Source organism: Typopeltis vanoorti, chromosome 10 (genome assembly GCF_054136105.1).
Source record: "Typopeltis vanoorti isolate ZY-2024b chromosome 10, IOZ_Tvanoo_1.0, whole genome shotgun sequence".
Taxonomy (NCBI): domain Eukaryota; kingdom Metazoa; phylum Arthropoda; class Arachnida; order Uropygi; family Thelyphonidae; genus Typopeltis; species Typopeltis vanoorti.
Window position 1 is genome coordinate 126,722,698 of NC_143558.1, and position 15,507 is coordinate 126,738,204.

The following is a 15,507-nucleotide window of genomic DNA, read 5'->3' on the forward strand; positions in this document are numbered from 1 at the left end:
ATCTTTGTTTGTGGTTTTATATCGAAAAAAAAATAGTTCTAAAAATGTGCTATCTCCACAGAAGTCTATGTAATGAAATATAAAAGAACTTTTACCAATATGAAATTATAAGTGCTTGAAAGAAGACACAAGACATCGAAAGAGGTGGAGATCCTATGTTTACAAGGTTTCCAAAAGTCAAAGCTAATGACACATTACAACAAGTAAACGGTTCTTTTAACAAGTATGAAGTTCTTTCATATTACAAACAATATATCAAGTCCTGTAGTTAACTTGATACTGTTACCAGATGTCAGTCATACATATGAAACTTCTTGACTTTTTTTTTTAAACAAGATGCTACTTTCAGATCACTTTTGTATTTTAGTCTAATTTTGCTGGCTTCTATCGCTGGCTGTTTTTAATGCTTATAGTTTTAACTTTAATTACTGATTTAGCTTCTCTGAACTATTACAAAAACTGTTGACTTATGGCCTGCATGTACATGCTTGTTTTTCAATTTTTCATGTTTTCTCTTTAATCTCTATTTTTAACTGGCAATCTGTTTTCCAGTAAGAATACTACATTCCCATTTTAGAATTCTTTTATGTGTAAGTTAACTAGCCAGTCTGGTAAGCTTTTGGATCTGCTCTTCGATGAATACATCATGAGTATGAAACCCACTATGACATACATGTTTGTGAATGTCTTTAAGTGGGAGATAAACTTCATCACCTGGTAGAATACAACCCCCTTGCTTATTGGAGGCCTGAAAGATAGAAAATTTCCATGTTTGATCTCTGGAGTAGGACTTCTTGACAACTCATTCTTTAGTCCATCCGCAGCAGTAATAATATTCAATAGGTTTACTACTTTTCTTGGATGGATTCACATAAAAGAACCATAAAATTAACAATTTAGTCTTTCTAGAATACTACTAAATTGCACTAATCAAAATGAAAAAAGCAATATAAATATCAGTACAAATTAAAAATTAATATATATCATTTTTAAAAAATTTATTATTATTTTTTTTTTTACAGGTATCTCCATGGAGTCAAAAATATATCATAGGAGACCCGCTAACCATTATTTACTCAATACCTATCATGCCTCACCTTAATTTCATTCACTGTCTAAACATTCAAACTATCTCTGCCAATCCATTCCACTCATTCACCACTCTCCATGTAAAATATCTGGTCACCTAACCACACTCTTACTCAACTTCCACAGATGACAGATTCTTCTCTCCCCTACTCATCAGGTATTAAAAAATTTCTTTTGTGTCAACTGTATACAATCACTTTAGTAACTTATAAGTTTCTATCAGATCCCTTCTCTTTGGCCTGTTAACTAAACTCTGTGACCCACAAATTTTCAACCTATTCTCATAAGGAACATTCCAGAGACTTGTCACCAGCTCCATCAATCATCTCTGAACCCTCTCTACCACCTTCTGATCCCCAAAACACTCAGGTGACCAATACGTGCATAGTAGTCAAGATGCAGCCAAATCATAGCCTTATAAAGAGGGTTAATAACCTTCCTATCTTTATTTGTCAATGTGTTCTTCAACATCCAAGTTAGATATTCTGCCAACATTTACAATAACTCTAAACTTCAAATCTCTGTCTACTATCCCACCTAAATCTCTAGCCTCATCGATTTCCTGCAATCCAGTACCATCAATATGATACAAAGTATGTAATGTTTTCATTCCAAAGTGAATCATTACCTTACATTTTGCAACATTAAATTGATAATGACTACCCTTTAACCACACCAATTTAACCAATTTATTTAAATCATCCTGCAGGATATATACATCACAGTTATCAACAGTTTTTGCATCATCTACAAACAACTGAATATCACCCCTTAAATCTTTCACTATATCATTAATATATATACAGCTCTTTATTAATATTAATTTATTAAGCTGTATATTAATATACAGCTTAATTAATATATAGCACTCAAGATTTAATCTTGGGGGGAGGGGGTTGAGTAGACAATTTGAGAATACACACAACGCATTGCATACGACCTATGACTGAGCATCTGCAGTGATTGCCAATACATGATACCCGTGATCTCCTCTGGCCCTGCTCGAGCAAACGAAGTAGCACTCGGTCCACCCAAGCACTACTTCATTCCCCTTGCATTCACAGTGGCTGCGATTCCCGAGAGCTATAGAGTATTCCCACCTTATGTGATCTCTAATTCATAAGTAGTATAGAAATGAAGACACAACACAACATAAATAAAAAATGAATTGTAATTAGGAAACAATTTTTGGAAAATTTTCTAGTGTTTTTTCCCTTTTTCTTCTTTTGTTTTGGGGGGGTGGGGGCCTTGTTTTTCCCCTGGGTGTGCCACTATTCCATGCACTAATGACATTCTTTCCTTGTAGCTTTTTATGCCATGGCACTGCTCCTAGCTGCCACCTGAGTTTGTCATAATTGCCAGCTTTGTAGTTCCACAAGAAACCCTTGACTCAGAATTCCACATGTTGAGCAACGTCCCAGAACAGGACTGCATGTAAATACACACACACAGTAATGCCTCACATTACGATACTTTGTTTTACAATGATCAGCCCATAAGAAGCTAAATGACCATTTATACAGCAGTGCATTCACTCAGGTGACAGTTTTTACAGCATGATGCATCCATTAATCAACCAATGCACAGTTTTTGTGAACTGCTTGTTTAAGATGTTATTGTTCACTACATCTTACTATATTTTTGTTTTGTTGTGAATTATCAACTGTTCATAACTGTTATTTTATTTATTGTTGTTACTAATGACAGATAAAATTCAAAGTATGGATGCTATTGCTCCAATGAAAACGAGAAGACTAGTATACATGTGAAGATTAAAATGATTATATAAGCAAAGTGTATATAATTATTTCAAAGTCAAATGAAGAAACTAGGAAAGTTTTGGTTTTGGCTCTTTATTTTAGTAATTAAAATTATTAAATTTAGTGATGACAGTGTAATGAATGCTGAGAGAGAGAGGCCTCAGGCTAAACATAGCTTACACTACTGTTGTTACATTTGTTAAAAGCAAAGATAGTCACATGAAAAGTGCTAAACTAGTTAATAATTTAGCACTACAGTTATCAAGTAAATATGACAATCTTATTGCTGAATGGAAAAACTTTTAATGGTGTATATCAGAGGTTCCCAACCCTATGCCAGTGGGCACTATGGCGCCGTCTACAAATTTGTGTGTGCCCGCTACTGTTCAACCGTGTGCCATATAGTTTGAAATAATCACGCAACAATTCATGGCATGCTATATGACGCATGCGTTAATGACACATGACGAGTATTAAATGCATACAATGTAAAGTAGACGCACATTAGAAGTTGTTCATTCCAGTTTAAGAACTGGAATATCATCATATTCTCCTAATTATGAAGCACTGGCCAATGAAATGCAAATCCAAAGATCACACTAACTTACATATATATATTTAAATTTTTATATAATGTAAACTTTTAAGTAATAAAACATTTGATTATAATATAAATTTTGTATGTATTCATTTAACAAACGAATTCAAAAAATTTGCTTGAAAAAATAGATGGTGCCCATCGCCCTATCGGTATTTTAGAATGTGCTCTAGGAAACAAAAAGGTTGGGAACCCCTAGTGTAGATTAATAACTAAATTTTCTGTCATGATAAGAGTGGTAGTAGGTGGCCTGGAATGTAAGGTGGGACCTCCGGTGATGAGTGTTTCCCAAATCTTCGGAAGCTTAATGCAACCGTATTTATTAAGATTTGGTTGGTTTCTGAGAGCTGCTGCTGCTGCTGCTTCTAAGAAAAGTCTCTCTTTCTTGAATTTGCTGTGGTAGAGCATGGTGGTTTTCTTCCATGATACTCTGTGGGCGGTGTCCAAAGCATGGTCAGCCAAGCCTGAATGGCCATAGTTGTGTTTACAGATGTAAGACTTGTGTCCCTCCAGGCAGATGGATCTGATCTGCCTGTCTGTACAAAGTACGCCAGCTTACAGGAACAGGGTAGTTTGTAAACTCCAGGCAGAGAGAGAGAGAGAGGAGGGAGCTGATCTTTCGTAGAACGAATAAGGGTAGCAAGTTTGCGGTGGGGCTTATATGCTGTGTGTAGGTTGTACTTTTTCAGTATCTTGGCTATTTTTTCGGATGTGCCACGGATGTAGGGCATGGTGATAGCATTTTTAAAATCTTGTTGACGAAAAGAATGGGGAATGGGGGAGAAACTGATTATTTTTTTGATACTGTGATCGCTGAAACCACTGGAGAGGAAAGTGCTGTGTATGTGGTTAAGCTCAGTAGTGGGGGCGGCTCCACTGGAACAAAGATTGTGGGCTCTCTTGGTAAGAGTTTTAATAATGCCATATTGTTGAGAGGGGTGGTGGTGGGAGAATTTGTGAATGTGTGTGTGGGTTTTCTGTATACAGTGAAGGCCAGTGTATCATTAGGCAGGCATGTGACTTTTGTGACTAAGGTGTCTAGGAAGGGTAAACAATTGTTCTTTTCCTTTTCCATAGTAAACTGGATTCTTGGATGTAGGCTATTGAGATGACTGAGGAAGGAGTCTAACGTGTCTGGGCCATGAGGCCAAATAGAGAACACATCATCTACATATCTTAGCCAGATAGAAGGTTTAAGTGGGGCTGAGTCTATGGCTCGTTTTTCGAAATCTTCCATATAGAAATTGGCAAGAGGGGTGAGAGGGGGGGGAACCCATGGCAGTTCCCTCAATCTGCTTGTAGAGTTTGTTCTTCCAAGAGAAATATCCAGAGTTAATGGCAAAGGAAAAGAGATCTAAGATGTCAGAGGGAAAAACGTTTTCTAAGAGAGATAAGGTGTCGGTTAAGGGAATGTTGGTAAACAAAGAGGAGATATCAAAGCTTACCAATATGTCTGTATTATTCAAGGTTAAATTTTCTGTGAGGGCTTTAAAGTGGGTCAAGTTTTTTATATAGGAAGTGGACCTTCCGGTGAGGGGGGGGGGGGGGGGTCAGAGAGTTAGCCAGCTGTTTAGACAGTCTGTAGCAGGGTGCATTGGTGGCATCTATCTACTATAGGCCTAAGTGGGGAATTGGGTTTGTGGATTTTTGGTAAACCGTATATTCGTGGGGGGGGGGGGACAGGAGCAGAAAGGTTTAAGTTCTTTCGTGACGTCAGGGGGCCAGGAAGATACTTTTTTAAGTAAGATTTTTAATTTCTTAACTTGTGTTTTTGTGGGATCGTGTTCTAGCGGGATGTAGGTAGCGCGATCGCGGAGGATAATGTTCATTTTACGATTGTATTCACTGGTATTAAGAACGACTGTGGCATTACCCTTATCCACTCTGGTAAGGACGATACTTTTTTCTTTCCGTAGTTTCAGGAGAGCCGTGCATTGGGCATACGACAAATTACTTTTTGGAGGCGAAGAATGAGCGAGGATGTTGGCTACGTCAAGTCTGATGTTGTTGGCTATCTCCGATGGTAAGCGACCGATCCCCGATAATGGTTAACATCGATTTTTTTCGATGTTAACCATTACATCAAGCACCAGCACTTCCTTCGGAGCGACGGCAAAATTATGGCCGAGGCAAAGAGCGCCGACGCCATCGTTGTTGAGCCTTTTGGAAGAGAGGTTTACTACTGTCTGGAGCGGTTGAATTTGTGGTTGTGATTTGTCTTTAACCAGGTTGCTATATTTCTTGACATGTTTATTTTTTATTTTTTGAAATTTTCTCTGTGCGGTTTCCGAAATGCCAGAGAGAATCGACCAAAGTTCAGGGTTAAGAACGATGGAGAGCTCTGAATGTAAGGAGCTAATGGTGGCATTCATCACTGAGAGGGTGGCACGAGTAGAGGTGATTTGCTCGCGTAGTAATGCCAGGCTGGCACGGTTATATATACGGAGTGCTTTTTTGGAATGGAAATTGATCTTCATTTTAACGCAGTTCGGTATCACTCTTGAATCCCGACATTTTTTTAAAAAGGCCAGCCTATTTAGTTGCCTAGATAGTCGTAGTTTTGACTTACCGTATTGCTTGGATTTGCATGCTAAATCTTCTCCATGAATGATTAGAATTCGTGTGTAGAGGCTTAAGTGCTGTGAAGACATCATGTTGGAGGCTTAATGGATTTTTTACAACACTCAAAAAGAATTAAAATAGAATCACACAGCATATAAGCCCCACCGCAAACTTGCTACCCTTATCCGTTCTACGAAAGATCACCTCCCTCCTCTCTCTCTCTGCCTGGAGTTCACAAAGTACCCTGTTCCTGTAAGCTGGCGTACTTTGGACAGACAGGCAGATCAGCATCCATCCGCCTGGAGGAACACGTCTTACATCTGTAAACACAACTATGGCCATTCAGGCTTGGCTGACCATGTTTTGGACACCACCCACAGAGTATCATGGAAGAAAACCACCATGCTCCACCACAGCAAATTCAAGAAAGAGAGACTGGTTGGGCTTAGTATTGTAGGATATTTGTTGCATGTTACATTAATTTTTTTGTAATCCCCGTAGATGTCCTAGTGACTAGGACTTTTCTTTTTGAGTGTTGTTAAAAATCCGTTAAGCCTCCAACATGAAGTATAGCTGTATAAATCTACCAAAGATTTGGGAGACAGTCATCTTAAGACCAAATTAATATTTATTACTTTTATTTTATTTCATTTTTTCAAAATTTCTAAGACTATCATTTGGACTACTATTTCAATTTTTTTTTTTAAAACATAGATGGCACCATATTAGGACTTTAGTCTTGTGTTGCACGCTTCAATTACTATTACTAGCCCCACTGTTACACTGGATTGTGGTTGTTTTGCATTTGTAACAAACTTTGTGTTGTGTGCTCTGAAGATGCTGGATATAATACCAGCGAAATATTAGCTTTTAAGTTAATAAATAGTTATTTTCTTAATCATCTGTGTTCATATCAAACCGTCAAATCTATTACAAAAAAGTACTACAAGAAGTTTTCCAGTCATCAATATTTACTTTCTTTCCATCATACTGACTATTAATCATATGTACTGCAATATCAATAAACAGAAATATTTTTTTTTAAATTTTGTGTTACTCTTATGATGTCACAATCCTATAAGAAAGAAAAAAAAAGCAATGTTGTGTATCTTTTATATGTTTGAAACACTGCAATTAAAAAATTTCATGTAGTGAATACTGTGAGGTAGATATCTCCTATAGTGAATACTGTTAAATACAGCAAAATAAGAGGACCAAATGAATTTCAAAAAACAATTCAAATTCATCTTCTGTATCAGAAATGTAACTAGAAAGAAACCTTGTATGTAAAAGAATGATTACAAATAAAATTCCATTGTTGTAACTATTTTCTATTACAAGGATAATTCCTAATCTCAATAGTTCAGTAAAAAACTATTAATGTGTTGTATGTCATATATAATGTGTATATATATATATATATATATATATATATATATATATATATATATATATATATATATATGTAGAAAGTGAAATCTCCTCCTGAGATTTTTATTTAATAAGGTTAAAACACCTTATGGTAACTTGTTCTGGTAAAATACTTATAAGCTCTCTATTACTAAATCTTGGTATTTTTAGCCTGGCTCTCACTGATGAGACCTCAATAATGAACAGCAGTTAGCTAATGAAGCTAAAAAGAATCCTAGGGAGTTCTTTCGATATGTAGCCAGCAAAAGAAAGAATGATTATGGAAGGATGACATTGATTGGAGGAAATGGTATAAAGACAGCTGTTGCAGAATGTGTGGTGGAGATACTTAATGAGCAGTTCATAAAGATCTTTCAATCTTGTGAATGTGACTTCATGGAGAGATTAAGAGCAGTTGATGATGGGGAGGAGAGACTGACTGTAAGTGAGCAAGCGGTGTTTGGGGAGTTGAGTAAACTAGATGTAAATAAGGCTGTGGGACTTGATAATATATCACCACGTATTCTGAAGGAATGTGCCAGAGAGTTGACACCTGCCTTGACATATTTTTTTAATACGAGTCTTGCACTTGGTCAAGTCCCTAAAGAGTGGAAGGAGGGCAAGATTGTGCCACTTCATAAAGGAGGTGATCGAACTCAAGCATCAAACTATAGGCCTATCTGTGTGTCAGGTGTTGTGGTTAAGTTGTTGGAGAAACTTGTGAGAACTAGGATCCGGAGTTGGGTTGACAACAATGGTATAATCTTTGATGGACAGCATGGATTTGCTAAAGGGAGGTCGTGTTTTAGTAATCTACTTACTTATTACAATAAAGTGACTGCTTCCTTGGACAGAGGAGAAGGATACACAGTAATATACTTGGATTTCGCAAAAGCTTTTGATAGAGTACCTCATGATAAGTTGACAGTCAAACTAGAGCAGATGGGGTTGGATATTAGATTAGTGCATTGGATTGGAGACTGGCTATCTGATAGGTATCAACAAGTTGTGTATGGAGGTGCAATATCCAGGAAAAGGAAAGTCACTAGTGGAGTGCCTCAGGGATCTGTTTTAGGGCCATTACTATTTAACTTGTATATTAATGATATTGGCAAAGATTTGGATGGAGATATTCAGTTGTTTGCAGATGATGCAAAGTTGGAACGAACCATAAAGAGTAGTGAAGATGTTGTGGCCTTGCAAGAAGACTTGAATAAATTGAGTGATTGGGCAAGCAAATGGGGATGTGAGTTCAATGTTGCAAAATGTAAGGTTTTAAAATTTGGAAAACAAAGATGGGATGCAGAATTTATGCTTGGTGAGAATATATTGTTGGAAGTAGAGGAAATAAGAGATCTGGGAGTGATAGTGGATAAGGATCTAAAATTTAGGGGACACATCGCCAAAATTGTGAAGACAACACAAAGACTTCTGGGAATGATGAGGAGGACACTGACGTGTAGAAGTAGGGAGATTCTTGTTCCATTGTATAAGGCTTTGATTAGGCCACACATGGACTATTGTGCCCAGATTTGGTCACCTGGTTTTCAGAAGGATGAAGAGATGTTGGAAAGGGTCCAAAGGCGACTGACTAAGGTAGTTTCTGACCTCTGGAATGTCGAGTATGAGGAAAGATTGAAAAGATGTAATTTGCAGAGTCTAGTGGAGAGAAGGAAGAGGGGAGATATGATAGAGACCTACAAGTTGGTAAGGGGTTGTTATAGGATCAATGGTGGAGAAGTTCTACAGCGAATAGTGGAAGATCAGGGGAGAACCAGAGGTCATCCCTGGAAACTGTATAAAGAGGGTGTGAGTAGGGGAGTGAGAGGCAGGTTTTTTTCGTGCAGAGTTGTGAATGATTGGAATGCCTTGCCTGAGAGTGTGGTGTCTGCAAGGAGTTTGAATGTGTTTAAGACCCGATATGATGAGATGTGTGTGAGATAAAAGGACCTCCTAGATGAGTCTTTGACTCCATGAGGTCTTGTTTAATAATAATAATAATAATAAAGGTCGAAACCGGTCTGGGTAGTGGCCCCTTGACCTTAATGCAAAACATCATACCTCTCCTCCAGGAGATGTGCTTTGCATTAAGGTAAATATTAAGATTAGTGATCAGAGCTTATTCTACTCTTACCAAGAGTTGCCTTGGTCTAGCACTACTTTGAGGGTCAGCTAGACTTCCAATACGTGCAGGTGCAAACTTGACTTGTTTGTCTGTTTGCTTACTTGGGAAATGGAGTAAAACCAGGTTTAAAATAGCTTGGTATTTTTAACACATACATATACAGGGTGTTCGGGATAAATTTGACATATTTATAATTAATTATATTTTTCCGTAAGTTACATGTATTAACACACACTTCTCTTCATTTAAAAGTTTGGACCCTTCTTCATTCATATACAAGATGTCAGAAAGGATGGATAGCTGGAACCCACCTGAATCATGGAAGAGAATAACTTGTATCATGATGATTCGTGCCCGCCATCAAAATAAGGATATTACGACTGCTGCCCAATGCTCCCTGAATACAGTAAAAACAATCAGGCATGAACTAGAGACTTGCAATGGTGACTACGAGGATGTAGCAAGAAGAAAGATCCCTAGCAGACGATCTGATTGCGTTCGTACAGCAGAATTCCTCGCAAATCTGCAGGAACAGGTGTTGAAGAACCCTGGCATTGGAATTCGGGCTTTGTTCGTGGAGTTGCTAACTGTAGTCAAGCCCTGGATAACAAGGGTAGCCAATGGTAGGCTGTATGTATGGCAGCAGGATTCGGCCCCTTGCCACACCTCTGGGAAAAGTCAAAAATGGTTGTCTGAAAATTTCTACGACTTCACCAGTCCAAATGTTTGGCCTCCAAACTCCCCAGACCTTAACCCCATGGATTATTTTGTATGGGGCGCAGTTGAAAAAGACCAATCGCACTTCCAGTAATACAAAAGCCCAGTTAATGGATAAAATTAAAACAGTTTTTGCGGCCCTTCCCAGGGAGACTGTAGCATCAGCTTGTTCGAGGTTCCGAAGCAGAACTGAAGCTGTGATCGATGCTAATGGTGGTTATTTTGAGTAAATCTTGTTGATAGTATTGTAATTAACTCTGCCTGTAATGTTTTTTTGTCAATTCATTAAATTTAATAGATACAAAGAAGATTTTCTTTTTCCTTACGAAACTGTCAAATTTATCCCGAACACCCTGTATATATACATATATATATAATCATGGCTGGGTTTTTTTTTGCACACAGTGAAGAAAGAAACAGGACTAAACATAAGCAGTTTTGTTGAAATGATTCTGAAAGATCCAGTTGCAAGAAAGGACGAATTAAATGACCTCACAAGTGAATGTGTGAATGAAGGTAGCATGAAAGAATACAGGAGATTGCTAGCTGGATATTATGATTATACCATCATAAATACTGCTTAAATATCTGCTTTTATATCATCTTTATATACATGAGGATGCTAAACCAAAAGCAAATTAGTGCTATGTGTAATCAAGTATTTGAGAAGAAAAATGCCTTGTGCTTATGTTTATAAATCATTTGAGTTAAGAATCAACCCTAAATAAAACGCTGCAGCCTTATAAACATATCTTCCCTAGTTAAAGGAAATTCAATCAGATCTCTTATGTGATAGAAGGCTTTCATCACCCAGTGAAACACCACCACATCCTGATTACTTGAGACATGAAGTAGTTCCTCCATGTTTTGTCTTCATCCGAAAGGTTTCTGATTTCTGTCGTCTCCTTTCACATGTAGTGTAGTGCATATTCAAAACACTAATTACTTATCCAAGAGTACAGCAGTAAAGCAGTTTCCACAGGCCAGCATAGGTCCAAACCTGATGGCATTATGTAAGGTTTCCCAAACAGTGTAAATAATCCTGCTGCTGACTGCCAGTTGGTGCCTGAAGAGAGTCCAAGTATACAGGCAATGCTTAAACTGCAATCTGGTTATTCCCTGTATAAGCATTATGAGGAGAAGTCCTTTACTCCTACTGCATTCCCCTGCTCTGTAAGTTTCCTCTATTATTTCAACCATGCAAGATGACATAACAAATAATAGGGTTATTGCAGTTTTTAGAAAAATCTCCCACAAAAAACAAAATACCAAAACTGCAACAAGCACTACAAAAAAATAAAAAAAAGAAAAGAAAATGTATATATATAAAGCAGTTTCCCATTTCACCAACATCCAGGCCCATAGCAAGTGCTTTTATCAAGTGTGACATTTCATGTCAAAGTGCAAGGCTCCAGAAATCCACTCACCACACGAGTTATCAGACAAGAGTGGCAAGTGAATTGTCAGCTTCGTTCAAAATCCATTCAAAAAATTTTTTTTTTTTTTTTTTTTTTTTTGGATAATTCAGTTTTTTTTTAAACATCATATCATTCACTACCATCAGATAGCACTATTTATCACTCATTCTCTGTTATAAACTTATGCCTACCCAGATTCAGATGTTGGAGACAAAAACTTGAAGCCAAAAAATCTCAAAACATTTTATTTTGTATAGCTTACAATCATCACCATTCTTCTTATAAAAAACCACAGATTCCATTAAACAAAAAACAAATTAATTTAAAAACTGATTTTCAATTCTTTCAATGACAATTGTACAAAATAAGACTGATTTATATTCTTCTCATTCTTTTGACACCCTCTGTAACCATTAAGTATGAGTTCATTTGTAATATGGTATTGTCATATGCTTATTTTCACAATTCACAACATGTCAGCTTATTGGAATTATATACTTCAGAATTTTATAATGAAAAGGTTTTTTAATACTGTTATTTAAAAATACGATTATATTGTAATTGTGAGTTGGAGCCAGATCATATAACAAACATTATATGGTGAAAAGTGAGTCCTGTGCATAGCAAGTGTTAACTACTTTCCTGTTCTTTTCATAAATTGCATCATTTGTCTTTCCTATTGATTGGATCATTGTTTATGGATAAATTATATAAATTCATCCTTCATTATGAACAATAAATGAAAGGAAACACAAACTATGCGTTTAGGTTTTGTGAAATAGTGCAAAACTGAAGCAAGTGTTAGTGGAGTATACATCTTAAACTCCTGTAAAGGAAAGGATATTTCTGTATAATTAAATGTGTAAGAAGAATTAAAGAATATAGTTTTGTCATCATAACATTTAATATTCAGTTTTTTTTAAAACATTTCACCTATAAAAATATTTATATAAATAAGACTAGTATTATTGGCGAGCAAACATCTTTTTGTGGCTTAGAAGATTTAATTTGCATTTCTGGAGCTCTGCCAAAGGGTACCAAACCTAGAGTCCCCTGTATACAATTTGCCTCAAGATTTTCTTCCCTCAATTTATTGCTTCCTTTAACACTTTCCTAATTCAGATGACCATAGTGACCGCTTTATCTCTGAAAGCAAATTTTATACAGTTTAAACAGCAAATCTGTGAGATTATTATCTTCTTCCTTGGAGACTTCTATGTCCATAAATGAAACTACTCCCCTTTCCCAACATCATAGATCAAACTGGAAAGGTAGCTGAATTATTTCTATCAGTCATGATCTAATACCAGAATATCAGATAATGCTCATCATTCTCCGAATACCCTGGACCATTTCTTAATCAGCTCTCAACTAAATACACTACAGATTTTGCTTGCCACTTGGCAACTTCATTCATACCTTGTTCATGTTTCCTTTTCTAGAGATCAACCTTTCCCCCAGCCAATTTCAGCCTCATTTCTATCGCAGTACCAATAGCACCAAAAGAGAGCTCCGTGGGGAAATCAGGATTTCTACACCTCTTTTCCATGGTCTAATTAGCATTTCTGCTCTCCTGATCTAAATACATACTCCAACCAAATAACTGAAATAATCCTTACTAGAATGAGGATCTTCATTCTGAACTATGCCCAACTATTCAAGCAGTGGTTCTCCAAAGTATACCAAAGCAGTCCAAGATAAAAATTAATAGACAATCAAGGGAAATCTCCTCCCACTGCAATGAACAGTACTTACAGCATGCCTCCTCTTATCTTTCACAAGAAGGACATTATAAAACTTCTTGAGAGTGTTGATACTAAACTAATAATGACACTAGTCAAAATGACATCCTCTAATTGTGCTAAAAATTTTATCTTATTCAACACCCATTATTACCTATGCAAGTGGTTATACTCTTCTGACATCTACTCAACAGCATGGAAAACCCTGCCTATAAAAAGAGGAATAAAAATCAGCCACCAAACTATCGCTCCAAAGTCCTCATCATCTTGCTACTCTCAAAAGCAGAGATCATTAATAGCTATCCGATTCAATACCTTGACTTCCATTAGTTAATTAATTAGTAACCATTAATATAGCTTTTGTCACTTTTGTTCTAATGGCAAACCCAACCCCCTCGTAACACCTTATCCACCTCTAAACATAAGCATCGAAAAAGTCTGGAGAATCTCACATGGTTGCTCCTATTATTTCAAAGCCATCTGATCAAGTCTGGCAATAAAGCCATCTTACCAAGATCCCATCTTACCATTTTCCTCCTTTGTGATTAGATTACCAGCTTCCTTCTTCCTATACTTCAATGCCCTTCTAGCACTACCCCATATTCTATCAGCAGTTTAGTTTCTTGTGAATATGATTAGAGAAAAAGAGATGACTGGCAGTGGCTGATTCAATGAAGCAGTACCCATGACCATACTATAAAAGCTGGGCAATGCAGAAACATACCATTTATGAGAAAGTAACTGGAGGAAGTTTATGAGAGAAGGATCATCTATTAAGTGGTTTGCTTCTTCTGGAATACATTCAAGCATTCTTAGGGAAGTTCTGGAGAGGTACATCCAACATTCACAGTACATCAGAAAAAAAGCAGCCAGAACTGCTTTCAAATCTCAAAAGAAGCTGGCTGCCCTTATCTGCTATCCTAAGGATCAACTCTCGCCCATCTCTGTCTCAGGCATATATAGGATGTTTCAAATTAAAGCGCTCCTATTCAGAGTAATCTGTGAAGAGAACTAGTAGATGAAATATAGATCCATAGAGGGTACCCTTCATAGGACTTTAGGATTCTAAGTATGACATCTTTCACTCACTGTCTGTTTTTGTATGTTATCATAATTTTTATATTATACCGCAGAAGATGACTCTCTGGCAGACGAAATACTGAAATTATTAACTTGTATTTATTTAACTAACTTGTAATTATTTCTTTGTGCTGTTTTCATTCCATCAAACCTAATTTTGAGACAGGAAGAAGAAGAATTAGTGAAACAATGAAAGATGCATGCAAGTTGAATGATAAGATCAGAATAAAGTGGTAGATGAAAGAAAAAAAAAGTTAATAGGTAATCTGTATTTCTTTGCAAAGCAATGCATAATATATTTCTATCAAGGATAAAAGAAAGAAATGTGCATTTATTACTCATTTTATAAAACAAAACACATACTTATTATCCAAAATTTGAGGTATTTGAAATGACATAATACTCCTTTGCTGCCTGATCATAACAAGAAGAGGGAATCCACGTTTAGCAGAACTACTTATAGTTATCCGTATTGCTGTTGTCTGAAGAAAGAGAGGAAAAACAAAAAGTACACACTGCAAAAATCAAAACATGTAAATACATACAGGCAATAAGAGAATGACAATACTGAGAAATATACAATATATGATTTAAACATTTCCAAGCTTCAATAAAATGTCATTATTTCAGTTACTATAAAGCTGTTCCAAAGTTATAGCTTAGCTTGCATACTGAGAAGTAAAATACTTGTAAATTGTCATTATCTGCAATGCCTTTCAATATTTCAGAAAAAAAAAAAAAGTTTAAAGAAAGTGAAATAATACCTGTTGATGGTGAGGTGAAACACTAGACTTTTATCAGTGAGCAAAACAGATGAAAAAGTGATGTGAATCAAGGAACTTGTCCATTAAAACATGACTCATCATATACAGAATAACTAATCAGTTGGGAATCTGATGTTAATCATGCCAAAGAATTTTACCACAAGACATAAATGTGACAAAGTGTTTACTATATCTGCATTATTCATGAAGGAATGTCTCACCAAATGAAGCATGATTCTGTT

The 15,507-nt window shown here is 36.4% G+C and overlaps 1 protein-coding gene across 1 annotated transcript in view; it reads right to left on the minus strand.

The window, feature by feature from the left end:
- The window catches only part of LOC150102777 (SID1 transmembrane family member 1-like), a 582,520-nt gene that overhangs the window by 528,817 nt on the left and 38,196 nt on the right, over window positions 1-15,507 (minus strand). Inside the window, exon 2 of the mRNA XM_090399394.1 lies at window positions 14,865-14,983. Within this exon, the coding sequence (XP_090255520.1) occupies window positions 14,865-14,983 (119 nt within the window). The remainder of the gene's footprint in view (window positions 1-14,864; window positions 14,984-15,507) is intronic.